Source organism: Corticium candelabrum, chromosome 17, assembly GCF_963422355.1.
Source record: "Corticium candelabrum chromosome 17, ooCorCand1.1, whole genome shotgun sequence".
NCBI lineage: Eukaryota > Metazoa > Porifera > Homoscleromorpha > Homosclerophorida > Plakinidae > Corticium > Corticium candelabrum.
In genome coordinates, this window is record NC_085101.1 from 4,236,582 (window position 1) to 4,259,360 (window position 22,779).

Sequence of the window (22,779 nt, forward strand, 5' to 3'; positions counted from 1 at the left end):
TGGACGGCACGTTGCCATGACAAGAGTCATCAGTGGTGCTTACAGTGCCGAGTATGGAGATGCAAGCGATTTTACTGAGGCACGGAAACGAGTAGAGGTATGGTATGTCAGAATTTTTCCTGCTCATGAGGTGGTCATACAACCAATTTGTTCTGAGGGAAGTGGTAGCTAGTAAGTTGTACTGGTATGGAATTTATGTATTAGGGAATGGTTGATAAGCTTATGTACCTTTTGCACTACAATGAGTTGCTTTGCAATTACCATGTGATTGGTAACTGACGTCACTTGACATGTATTTATTTTTGTTATTTGTTATTATTATTTATTATTATCTATATTATTTATTTATTATTTAATATTTACATTTATTGTGTTGATTATCTATTAATCTATTTATTGTTAGGATTAAATAAATATTGACAAATATTTCTGTGTATAATATATAGCAATAGCAAAATATTTTAATAGATATTGTTTATACCAGGTATTTTTTATATTTTAAAGTTTCTGCGATTGCTGTATTATTGACATGGACAATATTTAAAAATATATCAGAAATATATTATAAAAAATTGACAATAAAATTATTTAAAATTTAAAACTAAAAACTATTGTAAATAAAATTAAAAATTGACAATAAAGTAATTAATATAAATTTCAAGTGTTAACAATAAACAATTAGCAACTCCGGGTAAGAAGTATATAAATAACTAATTGTGTTGTTATAGTATCTAAAGCCAACAGTGTGTGACAATATTAGCAGACTGCTATGAAGTATCCAGTACCACTGTCTTTCGTTGTTCTTCACTTCTTGGACTAAACTTTCCTTTATACTTGGGGAGCTTATAGTTGTGTACTGTACTGTATCAGTTCTGTGGTTAGGCTTTCAGAGAGAATGAAGGTCGTGGCCCTCGTCTTCTAATTGCCAAAATGGGTCAAGACGGTCACGATCGAGGGTCTAAAGTGATTGCTACTGGTTTCGCTGATCTTGGCTTTGATGTTGATATCGGACCACTTTTTCAGGTTGGTATTTTTGTTGTTGATTAATAGTTCTTGACTGTAGGGACAATTGTGTGCACTAGACTGCAGCCGAAGTTGCTCAACAAGCTGTCGATGCTGATGTTCACGTCGTTGGTGTTAGCTCTCTTGCTGCTGGTCACAAGACACTCGTTCCTGAGTTGATCGAGCATTTGAGAAGTCTTGGGAGAAGGTAAGATTATTGAATTTAATTAACACTTTATACATTAAATTTTTATTTAATCTAAGTTGATGCAGTCGGAGACAGAGCTGTGACATTATGTGATTGAGAATGAAATGGCATACAGACTGATGAGGATGGACAGACAGACTGATGAGGATGGGCAGACAGATGGATGAGGATAGACAGACAGACTGATGAGGATGGACAGACAAAGTGTAGACAGACAGACAGACATAAGGCAGACTTATGTAGTGAAACAGACATGATAGGCCATGAGTCAGACAAACTGATTCTTTTATTTATATACCAATTTGTGGTTTTATCTCTCTCTAGTGACATTTTGCTGGTTTGCGGTGGTGTGATACCTCCTCAAGACTATGACTTCCTCTATAAAGCAGGCGTTGCCAGCATCTTTGGTCCAGGTGTGGTAGGATCCGGAAACACAAAATTAGACCAATAACGTGAAAGTCTGCGTCTTTATTTATTAGGAACGAAAATACCATCTGCTGTGGTTGAAGTTGTTGATAAGATTGAGCAACAATCACAGCAGCCACCAAAGAGGCAAACGGGAACCATCTGAGAAACACTCAATTGTGCATGATGATGTATGCATATTATTAGGGTTTTATCATGTTGTTGTAGACATTGTGAGAAGATTAATTAAATCTCTAGACTACCAGAGTGAGACAGGTCCCTGGTGTACTGTACATGTACTGTACAACTTCAAGCCCCTCAACAACAGACACTACCTGTAGGTAGGCTTACACGTTTGTTCTCAAATTGCGCCTGCGCGTGTGAGTACATGCATGATTGGATCTGTGCACTGTATGTGAAACGTGATGTGTGTAGACATGACAACCGAATTCATTCAATAGTCTTCCGTTCTTGCGTTATGTCTCTATTGCTAACGGCTGTCTCTCCGCAAACGCTTGCATGTGATGTACACATCACTTTGTGTTGACAAATAACAGTACCAAACTACGGGAATTAGATGCGCGTTAGGCGGATGTACGGGTACTTTCTGTGGTATTTCCAAAAAGGAATGTTGTTTTTACGTTAGTTGTGTGCTCGATTGGTAGACCAAAATGGTGCGCGGAGGACGCGAAAAGGAGAAGGATGCAGGCGGAGGTGAAGTCATAGACATGGAGATTGTCGGTGACATCCTTTGGGCTGTCAACAAGATCAAATCGCAAAAACAGCGGCCGAGCGAGGAGCACATTTGCAAGGTCGTCGAAGGCAGGAGCGGAATAGCGCGAAAAGAGATCTCGAAACAGATGGAACTGGCCGTGAAGGCCGGTCACGTGATTAAGGTATCTGTTCAAACATCTGTAACATTAGCATTCGATTTGCGGTCGTTTGCTCTGTTTGTTTTCGTCTCAAATTGCATGCTGTGACGGCAACCTCGCGTATTTTGCTACAACACGACGATGTAATTAACACCAATTACTGAAGGTGTCAGTTGCTCTGCATCCCAGACGGCATGTAGTTTCTCCATGGAGCTCGGCACTTCATGCTCTTTCTACTTGATAGTCAACACTGTTATGGTGGGGTAATAATGATTCCATAACAATGACTCTATAGAAAGTGTTTCGTACACACACACACACACACACACACACACACACACACACACACACACACACACACACACACACACACACACACACACACACACACACACCACCACCACCACCACCACCACCACCACCACACCACACCACACCACACACAAACACACACACACACACACACACACACACTCACACACACACACAGACACACACAGACAGACACACACACACACACACACACACACACACACACACACACACACGACGAGTGACTGACACTGATGTACAAAGACTTGCTGAAAGTTGGTCAAGCTCACTGTTATTTCTATTTGGTTGGTCATCGTTGAGTATATGTAATCCTAAAATTGAGTCAATAGTAAGTAATTCGATTCTATTTCAATTGTAGATCCTTGCTTTACATTCAACGTTGACTGTCTTTTTTAGGTTATTTTTAAAGATCGTGCATCGTATAAGGACCCTCGAAACACACCGGCGAACAAAGCCGTCACTCCGGTCAACGAATGGCTGTGGATGATTCGTGCCGCAATAGACGAACTCGCAGAAGACGGAGGATCGACTGCAAGCAGCATCGAGAAACTAATACGAAAGAAACATAGTCTCACATCCGGTGATGTCTCTGAGAATATGCAACCGGCTCTAGAGAAGGGACTGAGTGTTGGAAAAATAGAGCAAGTTGGCAAATGCTATAGAAACGTACTGGAACCGGAGAGGCCAAAGAAACTTAAACCACTGAAACTGAAAATGCCAAAATTGTTGAAGGTGAGTTTGCTGGATGATTTAATGTATGGGCCGTCCGTATTGAAAGACAATTTACAAAACACGAAAACTTTTCGTTTGGGGGTGGGGTAAATGGTCATTTCGTTCTTTAAACCAACAGCAAGAACGGCGTTATGGGCAACTTGACAGGTGCTTTACAAGTACTCCTGAGGGAACAATAGAGTGTACAATGATTGTTTAGAGAAACGCTCGATAATTAACCACAGACGGGACTTTGACATGTACGGGGTCTTCTTCTGCAAGATGGTGGTAGAGCGGCAATTTTCTCTTGTCAGCAGAGAAGACACTGTTGCTCAGCCTGCCATATACGCAAGACCTACGAATGACTATGAGAAGGTGGTGGAAGTGTTGTGGCAGATGACGGACCAGACGACGGACACATTGTGTTATGGATTCGGACATCATACAGTAGGTACAGTACTTATTGCCTCTAAGATTTATATAGGTGACATCACTCAGATTGAATAGTGTGAACATCGACTGTTTCCTTTTCGGGGTGGGGCTAGGGGGTCTGGTAAAAACAAAAAGTTTTCGTTGTTTGTAAAATGTCGATAAATACGGACGGTCCCTTATTACTTGAATTTTCCTTGTTTTGATGGCAGTCGAGACCGAAGGCAAAGCCATCACAGCAATGTGGATTCTGTCTTGGAAGTGTAGGAAAGAATAAGGACGGTGTAGCGGAAGAACTCATCTCATGTCATGACTGTGGAAACAGTGGTGTGTATATCTTGCCTTATTAAGATTTGCTTTTGTATGTAGTTTGTCCATTTGTGTCACTTGTTTGTTTGTAACTACAGTAGAACCTCACTAATCCGTCATGTTTGTGGTTAAGGACACTGCTGCAACGACTACGTGTACTTCTAAATAACGTGACAGTCATGATTTAGAATAGTTAGATATGTGCATTTGCTGAAACTAGATAACTGCAACCTGCCCAATAAAATCTGGGTACGCAAGGCAGGGTGCCAAAGGTAATTCGGATTTGTGAGGTTCTACTGTGTACTGTACTAAATTCTTAATAATAAGTAAATAAATAATTTATAATAAATAAATGAATAAACAAATAAATAACACATAATAAATAGATAAATAAATAAATAATAGGTAATAAATGAACAAATAAATAAATAATTTATAATAAATAAATAAATAAAAAATAAATTAATAAACAAATAAATAAATAATTTATAATAAATAAATAATACGTAATAAATGAACAAATAAATAAATAAATAAATAATAAATAAACAAATAAATAAATAATTCATAATATAATTTATTATGTATTATTTATTTATTTATTTATTATGTATTTAGAAACGTTTTGCTTCAGACTAAATTTTTTCTTTAATTTATTTATTTCAATTTATTGTTTATTGTATGTGCATCAAAGTATTAATAAGTTTTAATTTGTTAATTTTGTTGTATTAAATACGTAAATAATTTATTATAAATAGATAATTCATAATATAAAATAATTAAATTATATAAAATCATTTTGCTTTAGTCAAAATTTGTTATTTAATTAATTTATTACAATTTATTGTTTATTTTATTTCGTACATTAATTTCTTAATTATTTTTAGCTAATTAATTTGTTAATTTGTTGTATTATAATACATAAATAATTCATATGAATAAATAATATAATAGAAACGTTTTGCTTCAGTCTAAATTTGTTATTTAATGAATTTATTACAATTTTTGTTTATTTTGTTTGTGCATCAATTTATTAATTAATTTTAATTGTTCGTTAATTTTGTTGTATTCAGGTCATCCAAAGTGTTTGCAATATTCTCCTGCATTGGTTGAGAGGATTAAGAAGGAACCATGGCAGTGTATTGAGTGCAAAACATGCTCCTTATGTGCTGATCAAGGAAACCCGGTATTGACGTTGTTGTCAATGTGATACAATTGTTTGATGAAATTGTTTGTGTTGACAGGATAATTTGCTCTTTTGTGATGCTTGCGATAAAGGATTTCATATGGGATGTTTGGAACCACCGCTTTCAGAAATGCCAGACGGTATGTAGACTATTGTATTGGTGTGTGTGTGTGTGTGTGTGTGTGTGTGTGTGTGTGTGTGTGTGTGTGTGTGTGTGTGTGTGTGTGTGTACATTTGCACGTGTGCACGTGTGTGTGTGTACGCGCGTGTGTGTGTGTGTGTGTGTGTGTGTGTGTGTGTGTGTGTGTGTGTGTGTCTGTGTCTGTGTCTGTGTCTGTGTCTGTGTCTGTGTCTGTGTGTGCGTGTGCATGTGTGCTTGCATCCGTTTTTCTTTTGTTTTGTTTATGTTATGTAGTCTGTGTGACATTTGATTTATTACTTGTGCTTGCAGATTTTGTTTGTATATTTATATTCCTATTTGTGTATCTACATGTTTCTTGGGATGTATGAATGTATGTATGTATGTATGTGTGATGTCTGTGGCTCAATTAGTGCATTTGGAGAATGGAAACATTCGAGACCTTTGGGTCAGAAGTTTAAGTGGCACAGTAATAATTCCCTTAGGCAAGCAACTCACACGCAATTGTCTCTCTCTAAGGAGTGACAGTGTCATTTCTGTCCAAAACAAGTACAGAGTGACTATTGCTCATTGTAGCAAGTGCTTAGTGACTGTTGGTTCTAGAGTTACATCGTAGCAACATCATGACCAAAAATGTATGTACCGTACGATACGGCATATGTATCGCTATGCATGTATATGTATGTTGATTGTCTGTCTGTCTGTCTATTTGTCAGTTTATCTGTTAGGTGGTAGTATGTCTGTCTGTCTATTTGTTTGTCGGTCTCTCTGTTAGTTTGTATGTCTGTCTGTCTGTTTGAACTTCAGGGTGTGCTAAATCTTTTCTTCTCACAATTCCTCTTACATTGTACAGGAAGTTGGTTATGCGACTGGTGCCTTAATCCTGGAAAGTACACTGTTGTTTACCACAAACGGAAGAAACGCAGGTCACACACACCCTCCACAGAACTGCAATTTGAGTCTGATGATTCCGATGAACATCACAGAAGGTTTGCCAATGTGTAAGACTGCATGGTCAAGATTATTTACCAATAAAGCCTGATTAACAATATGACGCTGACACTTAGCTGAGCATCAAACTTCAAAAACACCGCCTAGATAGAAGGAACATCCTTTGATGTTGACACTACACTGACACTGACGCTGGAATAGCATTTATTTCTATTTTACCATCAGCATCAGCATCAGCATTACCGTCAGCATTGCCATCAGCATCAGCGTCATAGTCAGCATCAACGTCAACATCAGTGTCATTTAAAAGCTTTTTTACTGATTCAGTGCATTGGTAATCATAAATGGTCAAATAGAAGTGGCAACTGTATGTAAAGCTGTGTCCGCACTAGACCAGAACGGATGCTAACCCAATCCGGATAGCGAGCATCCACACCGCAATTTGAAAATGATACCTCTACCTCTTTTGGTATCACGTGACTGATGACTAGTGTGTACGTATGGATTGTTTGCTTGTGGAAAGTGTTGATACAGCGACGTAGGGTAAGCGAGAACGAAGATGAGCGAGGACGGCTTCATGTTCCGACTACACTCGGTAGCGTACATGAAGGTAACACACACTTTCTAATTGGATTCAACCGATTGCGATCAAATCCACCAATTTGGATTGCATTTATTGCAATTGGATCGCAATCCAGTTGCAAGTGTGGACAGGGCTTAATTGTAATTTCATGATGAATACTTCTGATGCCATAATGCCATGAGTTTCCTCCTCAGTTATTGTTACTATAGGCTTACAATGCAACGTAGACCGCTACTTTCAGTAGTTCTTAGTTTCATGCGGTTACTCTCATGATGTTGTTTGTGTTGTTCTTTCGTCAGGATGTTTTCTCGCAAGAAAAAGAAGAAACTCAAAGATAGCAAGACTTCATGGCTAACTTGTAGTTATACTTATTGCATTATGTGGATTTGTACGGCTATAATAAGTGATTTCTAGATCCGCCTGACAAGCTGCCAAAGCTTCCTGCATACATGACAGGTTCACTGACCTTCTTTTATGGTTTCGCTTTGACTGCCAGTAGTTGCTGTTGTTACAGGCATTACAGAGTCGGACAGAGAAATGTTTATGAAGGCTCAGGAAGTAGCTCTAGCTGCCATGGTAACCACCATTGTTTCCATATTCGTGATATTTTATTTATAATGAAATAATGCGTGAAAATATATGTTAAATAATAATTGAAAATTTCTTATTTAACTGTGTGTGACTGTTACAGAAAGCGGCAAGTCAGTTGTCTTCACGGCAGTTGATGGCGACCGGTCGATCGCCCGCGACGATTGAGTTTGGTCAGTATGAGATCGACACATGGTATTCGTCTCCGTACCCGCAAGAGTATGCAATGTAATGCGATTGTAACCGTTATATAATTTATACACGTGATTTGTGGGTCATATCGTGATGCCAGGTTATCAAAGTTGTATCTTTGTGAGTTCTGTTTAAAATACATGAAGAGCCGAACAATCTTAGAAAGACACATGGTACGTACTTTATTAATATATTATTTATAATATTAATAATGAACTAATTAGTAATAAATTATTTATTATTTTTGTTGTATAACTTGATTGTTTAGTTGAAATGCAAGTGGCACCATCCACCAGCTAATGAGATCTACAGGAAGGACGACTTATCTGTCTGGGAAGTGGATGGACAAGTCAGCAAGGTATCGACCGTGTGCTGCTCATGTTGTGTTTTATGTGACTGAGTGACTGCCTTGTGGTTGTTCAGATTTTTTGTCAGAATCTCTGCTTGCTGGCGAAGCTCTTTCTTGATCACAAGACGTTGTACTATGATGTTGAACCATTTCTGTTCTATGTGTTGACCATGAATGATCAGTATGGTTGTCATCTTGTTGGATACTTTTCAAAGGAAAAGACATGCCAACAGCGATACAACGTGTCGTGTATAATGATCATGCCACAGTATCAGAGACAAGGATACGGACGATTGCTCGTTGATTTCAGTAAGCCGCTGTCTGTGGATTAGGAGATCAGAATTTTTATAGGATAACAGAGTTAAGAAACTATTGCTTCTGTGTATGCAGAGGTATGCATCTGGTGCTATTGTGCTGCATGCAGCACCAAAGCAAAAAGTGTAGTGCCAATAGAGCTCAACTTTTTTGAAACGGTATATTTTTTCTGAATCAGAATCTTTCACCAAAAGTAATATGATGGTGGGTGAGGTCTGGCTAGCAGCGTAAAACATTGCTGTCATAATTTACAATGGGACACCCTTTTTTGAAGACTTTTTGGGCCAAATTGTTAGCAAAACCTACTCACACTCTTGATGGTTTGTCAAATCTGATGGTATAGTGCTATTCCAGGCTTCAAGTGTAATTCTTGAAATAGTTTATTTTTGCCTCGTCGTGTAGGTCCCTAGCTGGTTTGTAGTCACAATGTAAATTTGCTCAGGGACCTGGTATATACACTGGCTGCGACGATTCTCAGACTCTGCGAATCAGTGAACACGTCGATGTCATCTCTGATTTCTTTGCAGAGAAATTGGAGCAAGAAGATGTCTTCGGATCTTCTACTAAAGATCCGAAGTGATCTACTAAATTAGTACATATTATCATAATATTAGAATATAGTGCTAACAACAAGGCTGTCATTCAAAACTGCTATACAATGCATTCGTTTCGTAACTCGTTTCTGACTGCCGCCTGGGCACATTGGTTCAAAAAATTTTGCAGCGCCGGACAGGTATTTGGCTTGTGCACCCCTGTTATGCTTTATTAGTATTTTATTATCATACACTTGGAGATGGTTATCTGCTTTCTGATTTTTTATATTTATGATATCAGTGATATTTTTCTTGGAAATGGTTCAAGCTTAGAACCTTTCAACAATTGCACTGGCTATCTAACAAAGGACCACAGACGTAGACAGTGAAATAGCCACAACGGAAACACGCATACGACCTTTATCTGTCAATGTGGTGAAAAATGCAAATATTTGAAATTATTGTTATTTCTTTAATTAAATGGCATTAGAATTTTGTATTAGAGTCAGTGCGAATTATGCAGGGAAGCGGTTGTAGTCGATATATTTGGTTTGTATACGTTTGGTTTTGTAGGTTACTTGCTGTCGAAGATTGAGGGTCAACCGGGATCTCCAGAAAAACCGTTGTCTGATCTCGGCGCTGTCACGTACTACAGCTACTGGGACAGTGTTATGAAAGAATATCTGTTTGAACATAGACACGAACGGATCACAATACTAAGTATTGTATTTATTCTGTCAGGCAGTTTGTGACGTGTTGTGACTCTTGTTGATGTAGGAATGAGTGAAGACACTGGAATAGACCCACATGACATTGCCGCTACGTTGCAAAGGTTAGATGTGATCAGGAAACGGCCATCGGATGGGAGGTAATGGGGCACATGAAATAAGTCTGTGACGTTTTGTCTGTTTGGCTGTCTGTCTCTTTGTCTGTCTGTCTGTTTGTATTTTGGCTTTATTTGTGTTCAGTATGTAAGCTGGTACATCCTCTTGTCATAGGTTGTATATAGAAATTCATTATCCAACATTGTTGACCCACATGGAAAAGGTTAAACAAGGAAATCGGCGGAAGCTTGACGGTGCATGCATTCAGTGGACACCGCCTGTTACGAGCAAACCATCCGAACAAGAAGAAACGGAGTGTGAAGAAAAACCGGACGACGACAGTAGAAAGGAATCAGAAATGGAAACAACAGAGGTGACCGAGGATCCTGTTGTTGACGTTGTCGGAGATGGTGATGCACTCAAACAGTCAAGTCCATCAGTTATAGGAAACGAAATAAAAGACGATGGACATGATGCTTCGATTGATGAGTCTGGTTGTGCTGATGTAAGCAACGAAGTCGATCCTGTTACTGAAAATGAAAATAATCTAGGAGACAAAGTAGATATGGACACTGGTCATTCAGTGTCACATGGCAATGTTGCATCCACTTCTACATTAGAAACTGTAGATGCTCCGGAATCAACAGTATGTGCAATAGGCGAACACCCATCCCTGGTTACTGAAGGTGATTCTGACACGCGTGATCGATTCGAGTCTGTTGATGATCAGGCAGGCAAAGTGAAGGGCAGCGAAATGCTTGACAACATTGGCTACAGCAGTGATGACACTGAAGATGGCGAGGATTATCCTGTCTTTCATCCTCAAACTGTTTCTGTTTCTCATTCGTCATCAACGTCGTCGGTTGGAGACGACAGAAATGAGAGCGAGGAGTCTAGTGCTGAAGACGAGGACGATGATGATCGTGTGAATGCAAGTGACAGTACTGATGAGTTAGAGGAATATTTAGTGCCAAGAGAGGAAGCAATGGAGACGAATGAAACGAGAGAGAACAGCCAACATCCTGATGAAAAAAGAATTGATTCCAAGTGATATAAAATAAAATATGCTAATTTCTAAGTTAGTCATTTTAGGTGGTCGGACAAAATTCTGTTACATTATCAAACAATTTTCCAACCATTATGTATTTACAGTATGAATAGACTGTATCATAAGACACGTGTTGAAGTATTTCTGCTATTAATTAATGGAATTAAAGAAAAGCATCATTTTTTACAGATACATGTACAGTGATGTTGAGTGTTGAAAAACACGACTGTAGCAGTATTCTTAATTCTATTTTGACTGAGCATGAGTCATTAAACGTTAAGTTGATAATAACATGATAAATAATATACACAGTTGCGTGACGTCATCATGATTGGATATCCAGACGTCCTAGTCCTAACGTCCTTATGGATAACTTTGCTTGTTTTTGGTAACGGTCACACCGCTACACTACTTGTAACTTGTACTGTACTTGTCTCAAGTATGGCCAAGCAAAGCAGCTTGAATTTTAGCCTCGAACATGTATCTAACGTGAAAGAGTTGGAAGTGGCCTAGTAGGTAAAATTGTTGACTATCCTATGCCCCATATATCTACATGGAAATGCTTGATGTTGTTGAGTTCTCTTTGTATCAGGAGAAACTAGTCATGTTTGCAGCTATACTAGGATATGTGGCAGCTGATATGTGTTAGCACTTTTTTGTATTTCTAGATCTCTAGGACATATATACAGTTACTTGAAACGTTTGATTCTCTTACAAGATATGTAGACATGCTCTACTAGCTAGGCAACAGTCACTGCAGGTGAGTAGCTATCTAATGTTGAGTATATCTCTGGACTGATCGAGGATATATACATATTGTCTTACTGACATTAATATTACTGTCATACAGACCCTAGGTATGATATCAGAGGAACTTGAAACAACTCGGTTGACTTATCATTTGCTAATTGAACTATAGTATATAGAAGCCAACTAACGGATGCACTTCTGTTATAGCTAACCAGCAGCTCTACTAAGTTTTATAACCTCTGACTTCCAGAGACGTAGAAATTGTCTATGCTATATGAATATGATATAATATAATGTGTTGTGGGAGGTAATGAGGTTTGGTCACAGTCTCCTGCCCTTTTAATTAAGTGAAAACCGGTGTGTTAAGTTGAAGAATGCTGGAAATCACCAGTCACTTGCTGGTGATATGTATGCATAGGATACTTGGAGTTCTAGGATAGCTAGCACATATAGTATATGGTAAGCTACATTGAGAGCTTGTAGTTTAGAGCATTCATTCTCATTATCATGTCACTCTGTCATAATCATGGTAGAGCATTTGACAATAGAAACAAGATTACTAGCTGTAAGGTGCATGATCAGCTGCTGTAGATTGTAATTTGTGCAAATACTACACAGAGTAGCTGTAATCAACTAGCTTTGCACTAATCATTACAGCTTCTGTTTTGGTTTATTAAATTAATACATTAGCTGATTGATCATCCTCACCTGAATTGACTGCTGCACTGTATACAAGTTGGCTGCTAGGCTTTCCCTTTCATGACAAAATTAATAGTTTACCAAATTACCAATAGCTTAGCAAATTACTAGATTTAGTGAGTCTATGAATTTGTGTTTATAACAAAATGTCCTACATTATTCAATAATTGCAAATACAATGAAGCAAAGTTCTAAAACTATAGGTACTATCCACCTAACATTTACGCAAATTGCAAAATTTTAGCAGCAGTTATTGAGTACGGATGGTCACAAAAGTTTGATTGTGAAAGCCAAAAGAGTAGTAAGTAGGTCAGACACTAAAACAACAGACTTGTACAACAAATGTTTGCATTGAGGAACATCAAGATTGAAGAGATGAATTGAAAGCTAGATGATAACCCAATTCACAGAGAATTGGCCCTTTGGTTTGTAGACAGTGTTACACTTAGGTTTCTTGCCAAAAGTGATTCTACACACCAATGCTGAAATTAGCATCCATATAATCAGTATTTATAAACGGTTGTGAATTACGTGGACATTCACATTCTGTCCAGCAAACACATTGTTTGCTCCACTGATCTCAAAGTTTAGTCCACTGACAGTAGTACCGATGGCAGTACTTGAAGTTTGCTGCACATACAGGTAGAGATATTTTGGGCTCTTTCTAGAAATTATTACATTTGTACTATTTGATTCGAACCTGTGGCTGCATAGATGGATGGCCAGTTAGCGTTTCTGTGTTACCAGAGTAGTTAACAGCGATGACAATCTCTGGGCGATATTGAGCTGTGCCAACATATTCCAGAAACATTGAATTAGGAAATTTGAAGAAGTGTTTTGCAGCCCAGATGTTGTTGAGTGGTGTTTGCTAGACAAAAACACCGTTTTGAAATTTTAAAATATTTCTACTTTTTATAGTGTAGATAACCAGCTCTTCAGGTGTATTCTTTACAATCCAAAAATCCTTGTTCACAACTTCAAGTTTCATGTTGCTAGAACGATTGATACCAATGGCATTTGAAGGTCCAGCTATAAGTTTGGATGAAGGGTCTGATTTTTTGTAGATATCTATGAGCTTCTAGAAATCAATGTCATGTCAGGCAATCTAATATACAAGAGATGTCATAGAATATTGACATACTTTGAGGGTGTCGATTGACTCCAGCATATGCAACTCAAGTTTTAGGGTTTGTCGGCTTCCGACGTCTTGTTGAAACAATACGCCAAAGAGTGCCAGGTGAACAAAGTGTTTGTCATCTGTACATTCAATTGCCATTGTTAAAAACTGTACAGTTAGATTCGAAACTGCACAGTAAATACCTTGAGGTAAACATGCTACAGAACTTGCATCAGTTGTGATAGTTTCTCTTGCAGCATCACACCTTAGTCAATAGAAAGACAGTCACTATATAATGAGGCTTCAAGTGTGTATCTCTACTCACAGGCTTCTTACCTTTCTTTGTAGTCCACACATTTTTCTATTCGTGTTCCATCACGATGGCAACAATTATCACTACTGGTATTCACAAGGTTGCCGTTACTTGGTTGGTCATCTGAAGAAGTCTGTACTGTAAAATGGACAAATTTGACAACATTGTGTGAGTACCTGGTATTGTCGTTCCTTTCATTTGAAGAACTGATGGACCCTAAATGGTTCAGAAAATATTGCTCTATAGCAAGGTTTTGACTGAAATACAAAGTTGTTTATTATATATATATATATATATATATATATATATACACACACACATATATATATATATATATGTATATATATATATATGTATATATTACCAGTTGTGCATCATTAGCATTGTCCGAATGAGTTCCTCCATCACTCGGAGGATTCATTGGAAGTTGAGGCAGAGAGCCATCTTTCCCACAAGCACGCACGGATATACACTGCAGCTGGGTTGGCTGACAGCACACATCACACGTCTGTAATTACAACAACAAACATTAAAACTAGCAGACAAGACATCAAGACGTTAAGTATGGTAGTCGTAGATAAAACTGCTGCGGTTAAGATGTACCTGAGAGCGAGTGTCGTCTGATTCAAACAAATTATGGCTGGACGATGTTAGCTTATTCCAGATATAATCATCAGAATCAAGTTTTAGCTCTTGCTGACAGATGATGGCATAGATTATGACAAAGTCTGGCGACTGTAGCCAATTAGTATCTTGAATTGCTGGACATTGAAAGTAATCTGGAAAACAAACTCATTGATTTCAGTTCATCTATACACTTCAATATTTATAATATTTTGCTAATTATACCTTCAGTTACTGCTGTCGTCAGGTGACAGGGCACTACAAATTTCTGTTCTTGAAGAAATACTTTTGCGAGTAAATGAACCAGCTTGTTGAGTACGGAACGAAATGTCCTATAGACTTTGCAGTGGCTTGTGGCACTTACGGATATTACACTGAAGGAAACTATGATCCAAGTTATTCTGGTACTATTTCTTCCTTCCATGGTGTCATTGATCGACTTTGTGGTCTTGTTTATTTTTATATGAGTTAGAACTAGAAGTAACGAGAAATTAATAGCAAAGATATCAACAAGTGTAATTTTATGTGTATTGTTACATATTAAATATGTCATTAGTTATTACCAGTGGCGACGGAACTGGGGGGGCCGTGGGGGCACGTGCCCCCACAAAATGCTCTCCGTTATCTTAGGGTTAGGGTAACCCTAACCCTAACCCTAACCCTAAGGCATAGAGTTAGCAGTGTTCTTGGATTTCTATGGCCTGACAAACCGTTGTGCCCCCCCCACTCAGCAGAGGCTTCCTTCGCCTATGATTACCACGCATATTCTAAGTAACTCACCTTGCACTAAACGTGAAAGTGCATCCTCTTTGCAGGCCAAAGGTGGCAGGTTTGCATCTTCATCATTCTCTATTAAAAGAAAGTTATCTAGTTATCTAGAATAGACAGAAAAAGTTGGTGCAGCAACAATGATAACTACTATGGCAGCTGCATGTGTTTGGCAGGCATGTTAGCATAGTACCAGAGATGTACTTGCATGTTGTGTTAGGTGTATTACTTGAGGTAAGAACATGCACACTAACGATAACTTATGTTTGTGGATAACCATAAAATGCTTCCATTCCTATGAATTCTTTGCATCCATACCATATCGATTCTAAAAAAACAATTTTAACGAATAGATACATTGCAAGTGGATGTTTTTTGGAAAGCGTATACATGCTACTACAACTGTACGCATGCAATCAACTTACCAGAAATTTCGGTTGCAGATTGAGTGTTGCCATCGTCGCTCGCAATTTCATATATGGAGGTCAACACGAGAAGACAGAGCGCAATCAGTAGAAGAAACGCCAACATCAAACGTACGAGCCTGTGGCTCCGTACGAATATCGACATTGCTGCCGCAGTCTTGTGGACAAGAGACTTTGTATCGTAGGTATCCGATCCTCAGCGAGAGTGGTACTGGAATGTGATGCATTGCGTTGGCGTGAATCTCGTGATAGATAGCTCTCGTGATTGGCTGGATGGCGGCCAGAATGGCACCACCAACTAAATCTAAAACTCTAGTTATCTTGCAAAGTGCATATGTATTTCAACAATCTTAGCTAGAATTCCTGCTGTAGCATCTAGAGCTATGTTGCCATTAGACGTACTCGACGGATCAAGAGCTTGCCAAGTCGCTGTTCGCGCTAGACGTATCACGTGAATTGCGTCATACTGGGGACATTATCTCTACTGCTATATCTAGAGCAGACCGTGTATGTATGTGCACAGAGCTGTTCATAGAGGCGCAAACCTGGAGAGCGCTCCTACTGGCCTGTTCCTTTGCTATAGTGTTTCTAGAGCGCTCGGGATCCACTGCAAACACATCCATACCGATACCGTCTATTTTTGTACAAGTGTAGGCTTAATACATGCGCACCTAGAGTTATGTAGATTTTTTATTACATGCTTATTATGTTTACGAGTCGACAATTTTTTGGCAAACGTCCGTAGAGGTGGAGCTGGCTAGGCACCTGGCCAAATTGGTGTTAGCGCTATTCAAAATAGACGTCGTGAAGAGTAATAATTATTATTCTCCGTCACGCACACACACGCCAATGTATGTCAGCCTGGCTTACATTTCAACCGTGTCTATTGTTTGAAAGCTACGAGTCAAAGGGACGGGACTGCGAAAAGGTCACGTGACTTGCGAGGAGCGGTATACTAACGGGGTTCTATTTGCCCCAAATCTCTGTGGCTGGATGACGATGTACGCCAAAAATGACCATATATGGGTGTCACGCTTCAGGAATGTATGGTATGCAAGCGAGTGACCAATCACGACGCATTATTCTTCTTTGTGTCGCACGCGGCAATGAGGGACAATGGCCGGGCAGCCAATCACTACGCGCCGTTCGACATGAGAGAACATCTAGCCACAAAGACGTCAATTTTTGATCAGAAACAACAGAAACGTTGTATTTCAAGTAGTGCTACCTGAAAATCTACGAGCATCCAATCTTGCTGCCGTAGCCTAAGCGTAGGAAGTTTGGTGAGATTGGGGGGGTCCTAAGAGTACAACTAGGTACTGCATTTTGAATTGATACAGCTTTTGAGGCTAAATATTGGGTGGGCCATGGCCCCCTCGTTCCCCCCGGTTCCTACGTCTATGCACGGTAGTGTATGCACAAACGTGAAGAGTAGTGCGCGCGATACATACGGGACTTCCTTGCTAACGCGCGTTGCCAACTACCGATACCGTAGCTAATGTACGTAAATTGATACAATATGTATTTATATAAACAGTTTAGATTGTAAAAGCGATACACAAAACATACAGAATTTATAACTATAGCTTTGGAAAAATTACTAGTCTGACCAAATCTTCTAGAGTATCTAGAGTGCAGTAACAAGTTACAAGTGAGGAAAATCCATTTTGGGTAGGAATAGTACAACTCTACAGTAACTAAAAAATTCTACTCTCCTCCAGGTACTGTAGAAACTACTCCCAATGAGTACTGCTTCGTAGCTTTCATTTGAAGTGACGCTCGACGGAGGTTCACCATTACTAGTAGTATATACATCCGGGAATTTGTATTGTGTTAGTCATTGCATTTAGGACTAGCCAGTCATTCCTTGAAATAGATCAACTTGAGTTAACAGCAAGACCGACTGAGCGCGTGCTAAGGACGCAGTTACTTGTGACGAGGATGATGGCAGTATTCGGACAATTAGCGGAATTTGACGAATCAAAGGAGGAATGGCCACTTTACGCAGAAATGTTAGAACAATACTGGGCAGCGAATGGCGTAGACGACGCTGATAGACAAAGAGCTGTTCTATTAAGCGTGATTGCAGCTCGTACGTATCGAACTCTCAGAAGTTTAGTGGCTCCGTTGCATAGCCTAGAGAGAAGTTAGTCGACGAAATACTACAGACGTTTGTATCAGGATGCCGATGGGGATGTACACTGTCCACTGTGGTAGTCTGCTACTGGCTGTGCCCGCGTAACGTAGAATTAATATCAACCCCCTTACATCTCCCCTTGATTAAAACAAAAAAAACTAAAAAAAACTTTTCCGTTTATGGCTTGGCAATCTCCTTCCGTCAATCACTGGCAACTCTTATCTAGGAGTCATTAATATTAACTACAACCTGTACTGTTTTAGCTACAGTTATCTATCTAGGTGGTGTAATCATCCAAATACTTGGGGGGGCTTCACCATTCGACCGCTCCGCGTGGTATGACACGACGACTGGCCGGCTGATTGTTTCCTTGTAGCTGTGGATTCTGCATTTCGTTGTTCTGAGACTTGAGTCTGGAGAGGGTGTTTTTCCGTAGTGACTTCGTGGGATCGCCTCAGATGTCGACGATTGCGAACGTATGTTCCACCTGTATCTCCATCCGCTTTGACCTGATACGATCTTATGCCCACCTCCTTTTGGACGGTGCCTTTCTGCCATGTGGACGATGAGGGGCGTGGTTGGATACGGACAATGTCTCCGGGCTGCAGAGGAAGAAGGTCTGTGGCGCCCTGGTTGTAATAACGGGCTTGCTGAGCTTTGTGGTGTGCTCGCTGGGCCGATTCGTCCGGACATTCACTGGGGACGAGTAGAGATTCCGACATAGGCAACAGAGTTTTAGTGCGCCGGTTCATGAGACGTTGTGCCGGACTGGTCGCGAACCCTTGGCTGGGAGTATTTCGGAACTCGAGGAAAGCAAGCCACGGATCGCCCCCTGACTGCCTGGCTTTCGCCATCAGACGCTTAGTAGTTTTTACTGCATTCTCCACCTTTCCGTTCGATTGTGGGTAGCCCGGGCTCGAAGTAACATGATCAAAACCCCAGTTCTTGCTGAAACGACTAAACTCTACTGAAACAAACTGGGGCCCATTGTCTGACATTACTGTATCCGGTATGCCATGCCGTGCAAAATGCGGTTTCAGTTTCCGGATGATGCTTTGAGAAGTGAGGCTGTCCAACCTGTCTACTTCCCAAAAATTGCTCATGTAGTCAACCGTGACCATATAGTCATACCTGTCAACGACGAAGAGATCGACGGCTACTTTCGCCCAAGGTCGAGATGGGACGGTATGCGGGATGAGAGTCAGTTTCGGAGCTGGATCTACTTCGCGACATGTAGCACACCGCTGAATGAACGTCTTTACGTGGTCATTCATTCCAGGCCAGTAGAACAGCTCGCGTGCTCGTCGTAGGCTACCATTAATGCCAATGTGAGAAGAATGAAGCGCGGTCATAATTTTCTGACGAATCGCACCAGGGACTATAATTCGCTCTCCGCGAAATAAGACGCCGTTTTGTACTCCGATCTCGTCGTGCCAAGGAAAATAAGGTGCCACTGTCCGCGGTACCTGCGTCTTACTTTGTGGCCATCCTCGCATAACAAGCTGCTTGACCTCCTGCAGACATTCATCTTGTTCTGTAGCCACCTGAATTTCTCCGCGTCTGGCTTCGGAGATTGGTAGATGCTGGGAGAGGTTTAAAAATTCAAGCTCCCGCTCGAAAACTGACTGCAACAGATTGATGGATTCACACCCATTTGTGGAGGGGATATGATTGCTTTGACCCTGTAAATATGCTCGCGACAACGTATCTGCTACGAACATCTCTTTACCCTGCTTGTACGTGACCTTGTGTCATAACCCTGTAACTGTACTAGCATCCTTTGCAGACGCTTCGGCGCAGAATGGATCGGTTTTTGGACAATCACTTCCAAGGGTTTGTGGTCACTCTCAATCGTCACATGGCGGTCATACGCGTAGTGATGCAATTTTGTGACTCCGAATACGATGGCCAGCAGTTCTTTCTCTATTTGCGCATAGCGTGTTTCGGTGTCTGTTAGCGCGCGCGAAGCATAGGCAACCGGTTGTCCTTGTTGCATAAGAGAAGCACCCAGACCCTTCTCTGACGCGTCGCACTGGAGGGTGACATCCATCTGCGGGTCAAAGTACCTAAGCACGGGTGCTGTGGTTATGGCCGCTTTAATCTGCTGTATAGCGTGATCATGATGGGATGTCCAACAAAATTCCACATCTTTCTTGGTCAATTGTCGAAGCTCGTCGCAGACGCTAGACAGATTGGGTAAAAAACGCGCTAAATAATTGACCGTGCCAATTAAACGCTGCACTCCAGCCACATCAGTGGGGTTCTCCATTTTCAGTATAGCTTTCAATTTGTCCGGATCAGCCTTCAACCCGTTGGGAGTAAGGATATGACCCATGTATTTGACCTCAGGAAGTCGTAACTTGATTTTGTTTCGATTGAGCCTGATGCCACGCACTCGACATCGATCCAAAAAACTGGCCAATTTCTTGTCATGATCCTGGCACGCTGCCTCGTGGGTATCGCCTTCACCCACTATCAGCACGTCATCCGCAATCGTGTATACTCCTGGTAGGTCATCGATGGCTGATTGGAGGCGGCGTTGGAAAAGTTCCGGTGCTGGGCTGATGCCAAAGGGCATTCTTTTCCATCGGAACCTACCAAACGGCGTTCCAAAGGTTGTGAGAAGACTTGACTCATGATCTAATGCGATATGCCAAAACCCATTCTGTAAGTCACATACAGTATACACTTTAGCCTTGGAGAGTTGCGGTATCAGATCCTCTATCGTTGGCATAGGATAATGGCTACGTTTGAGTGCCCTGTTGAGGGGCTTAGGATCCAAGCAGATGCGCAGGGTGCCGTTGGGCTTGCGCACTACGACTAGACTGGATATCCAGTCTGTAGGTCCCTCAACCGGCTCTAGCACTCCCAAACTCGCCAGGCGCTTCAGTTCCGCTTCCAGATGTTGCCTAAGTGCAATGGGAACCTTTCCCCCAGACATCCCAAAGAGCCATCAAACACGTCTTTATACGCCTGTAGGAGATCAGGTATTTGAACGGGCGTTTTACTAACGTTCCGACCAGACATGTGAGTATTTGTACTGTCAATGTTGTCCTGACACCGAGCTTGAAGGGTTGCCGCCATAATGTTCTCGTGCTGTATCCTCACCAGATCCATCTGTTGTATCGACCTAGCTCCCAAGAGTGATGTGGAGGCATCGTCCACAACAACAAAGTTGGCTTTGTATTTTCTACCTGTTTTTGGGTTGTTCATATTGACCAAACACTTGCCCAATGGTCTTAGTTGACTCCGGTTGTAGAGGCACAGTGTTTGGTTTGTCTTCTCAAGGACCACTGTGGGTACCAAATCTTGTCGTCGAATAACATTGCATGATGCACCCAAATCCAGTTGGAACCGCACTCGTTGGCCTTTCACTTCCATGTATGCAAACAGTTGTTTTGGGAAAACTGAGTGCTGCACTGCATTAATCTCTTCCGTTAGTGTTAGGGTCATCAGGTGTTCTGATTCCCCATCACTCTCCTGCTCAGTCCAGTTGACTGTGGTCCTTTTCGTACTTCGACACACCACAGCATAGTGATTCTTCTTTCCACATGCTGTGCATTCGTGGCCATAAGCTGGGCATTTTCCTTTCACATGTTGTTGCCCACAGTATCCACATGTTTTTTGCTTGCCTTTGGTTTTGTTTGTGGCATTGATGTGCGCCTGACTGACTGGCGCATTGCGTGTACCTCTTCATGACCACCCATAACCTTCGATTGCTGTGCAGATCGCTCTGCTGCTCGACATATATCAATACAGACGGACAGGCTCAGGTCCTTTCGTTCCAGCAAAGACTTGCGTAAGGACTCCTTTGTGATTCCACAGACAATTTGGTCCCTGATCATATCCTCTGACATTGCCTGGAAATTGCAGGTCTTGACAAGAGTGCGAAGGGCTAGTAAGTACTGCTCAAAAGTCTCTCCTTGTCCTTGCGTCCTGGTTCTGAAAACAAACCGCTCATACGTAACATTCATTGTGCCAATGAAATGTTGCTCCATTTTTGACAAGACCGCGTCTGTCTGCCTCGTTATTGAAACTTAATGCGTTATACACCTCCACACCAGCCTCCCCCAGGCACATGATGAACGTCGCTAGTTGGTATTCGTCAGATTGTTCGTATATCCGGGACACCGTGGCATAAGCATCCCACATTTGGCGCCAAGTACGCCAGTTGTGCCCTCCGTCGCCCTCGACGCATAAAGGCCTGGGCGTTGTCAACAGTCCTTGCATCAGTACCGTGCTTACCTGATTGGGCGCTGTTCGGGATGCGGCATCTCTGTCAGACTCCTCGTCACGCCTGGGTTGCTTCTCAAGCCCTTTGACGTTTCCTTCAGCCATGGGAACGACCCACTCCTGACACCATGTATCAGGATGCCGATGGGGATGTACACTGTACACTGTGGTAGTCTGCTACTGGCTGTGCCCGCGTAACGTAGTATTAATATCAACCCCCTTACATCGTTGACAGAACATTTCGACCCGAAGCCATCAGTAATAGTACAACGATTTAGATTGAACAGTCGATCGCGTCAGGAAGGTGAGTCGGTCGCCAAATTCACGGCAGAACTGCAGCGACTCTGAACATTGTGGCGGTGCTTAGTGATATCATTTGCTAATTAAGCTATAGTATATAGAACTAACGGATGCACGTCTGTTATAGCTAACCAGCAGCTCTACTAAGTCGTACAACCTCTGATTTCCAGAGATGTAGAAATTGTCCATGCTATATTAATATGATATAATACTAGTAAATGAAGCTGTGTTTACACCGTCGCTTCACAGCTACGAGCGTCTACATTTGCATATATGTGCGTGTTGTGTGTGTGTGTGTGTGTGTGTGTGTGTGTGTGTGTGTGTGTGTGTGTGTGTGTGTGTGTGTGTGTGTGTGTGTGTGTGTGGCACGTGTGTGTTTATTGTGAATATTAATGCAATTTTTTTAAATTTTTTTATCTATTGTCATTATCATTAA

At 41.0% G+C, this 22,779-nt stretch overlaps 5 protein-coding genes across 6 annotated transcripts in view; 2 read left to right on the plus strand and 3 right to left on the minus strand.

Annotated features, from left to right (window-relative positions):
* LOC134193432 (methylmalonyl-CoA mutase, mitochondrial-like) overlaps positions 1–1,882 on the plus strand; it is a 7,719-nt gene extending 5,837 nt beyond the window's left edge. The window contains exons 16-20 of the mRNA XM_062662263.1: positions 1–97; positions 883–1,023; positions 1,083–1,210; positions 1,535–1,623; positions 1,690–1,882. The exon at positions 1–97 is cut by the window's left edge and continues 5 nt beyond it. Of these exons, the coding sequence (XP_062518247.1) occupies positions 1–97; positions 883–1,023; positions 1,083–1,210; positions 1,535–1,623; positions 1,690–1,781 (547 nt within the window). The 3' untranslated portion in view covers positions 1,782–1,882. The remainder of the gene's footprint in view (positions 98–882; positions 1,024–1,082; positions 1,211–1,534; positions 1,624–1,689) is intronic.
* Positions 1,883–2,232: 350 nt separating this feature from the next.
* Positions 2,233–11,226, plus strand: LOC134193431 (histone acetyltransferase KAT6B-like). Its single transcript, XM_062662262.1, has 16 exons — positions 2,233–2,511; positions 3,217–3,552; positions 4,173–4,287; positions 5,343–5,455; positions 5,514–5,595; positions 6,448–6,583; positions 7,428–7,486; positions 7,543–7,584; positions 7,643–7,704; positions 7,820–7,944; positions 8,009–8,081; positions 8,177–8,266; positions 8,332–8,566; positions 9,679–9,825; positions 9,883–9,973; positions 10,104–11,226. The coding sequence occupies exons 1-16, from the start codon at positions 2,287–2,289 to the stop codon at positions 10,978–10,980; spliced, it is 2,808 nt and encodes a 935-aa protein (XP_062518246.1). The 5' UTR covers positions 2,233–2,286; the 3' UTR covers positions 10,981–11,226.
* Positions 11,227–12,513: 1,287 nt separating this feature from the next.
* Positions 12,514–16,194, minus strand: LOC134193061 (uncharacterized). Of its 2 annotated transcripts, XM_062661848.1 has the most exons (14): positions 15,674–16,194; positions 15,526–15,576; positions 15,261–15,329; positions 14,706–14,954; positions 14,460–14,635; positions 14,221–14,364; positions 14,033–14,072; positions 13,880–13,979; positions 13,747–13,808; positions 13,568–13,683; positions 13,355–13,504; positions 13,127–13,294; positions 12,958–13,056; positions 12,514–12,895 (listed from the first exon to the last, which is right to left on the minus strand). In XM_062661848.1, exons 1-14 carry the CDS (start codon positions 15,816–15,818, stop codon positions 12,872–12,874), a joined length of 1,593 nt encoding a protein of 530 aa, XP_062517832.1. In that variant the 5' UTR covers positions 15,819–16,194; the 3' UTR covers positions 12,514–12,871. The 2 variants fall into 2 exon arrangements, with proteins under 2 accessions (XP_062517832.1, XP_062517833.1); XM_062661849.1 differs by lacking the exon at positions 15,526–15,576 and having other exon boundaries at positions 15,674–16,193.
* A 1,542-nt stretch (positions 16,195–17,736) lies between these two features.
* On the minus strand, positions 17,737–18,709 carry LOC134193407 (uncharacterized). Its single transcript, XM_062662241.1, has one exon. The coding sequence runs from the start codon at positions 18,662–18,664 to the stop codon at positions 18,101–18,103; it is 564 nt and encodes a 187-aa protein (XP_062518225.1). The 5' UTR covers positions 18,665–18,709; the 3' UTR covers positions 17,737–18,100.
* Positions 18,710–18,740: 31 nt separating this feature from the next.
* Positions 18,741–21,263, minus strand: LOC134192875 (uncharacterized protein K02A2.6-like). Its single transcript, XM_062661632.1, has 4 exons — positions 20,823–21,263; positions 19,540–20,736; positions 18,812–19,492; positions 18,741–18,758 (listed from the first exon to the last, which is right to left on the minus strand). Exons 1-4 carry the CDS (start codon positions 21,261–21,263, stop codon positions 18,741–18,743), a joined length of 2,337 nt encoding a protein of 778 aa, XP_062517616.1.
* Positions 21,264–22,779: the final 1,516 nt, after the last annotated feature.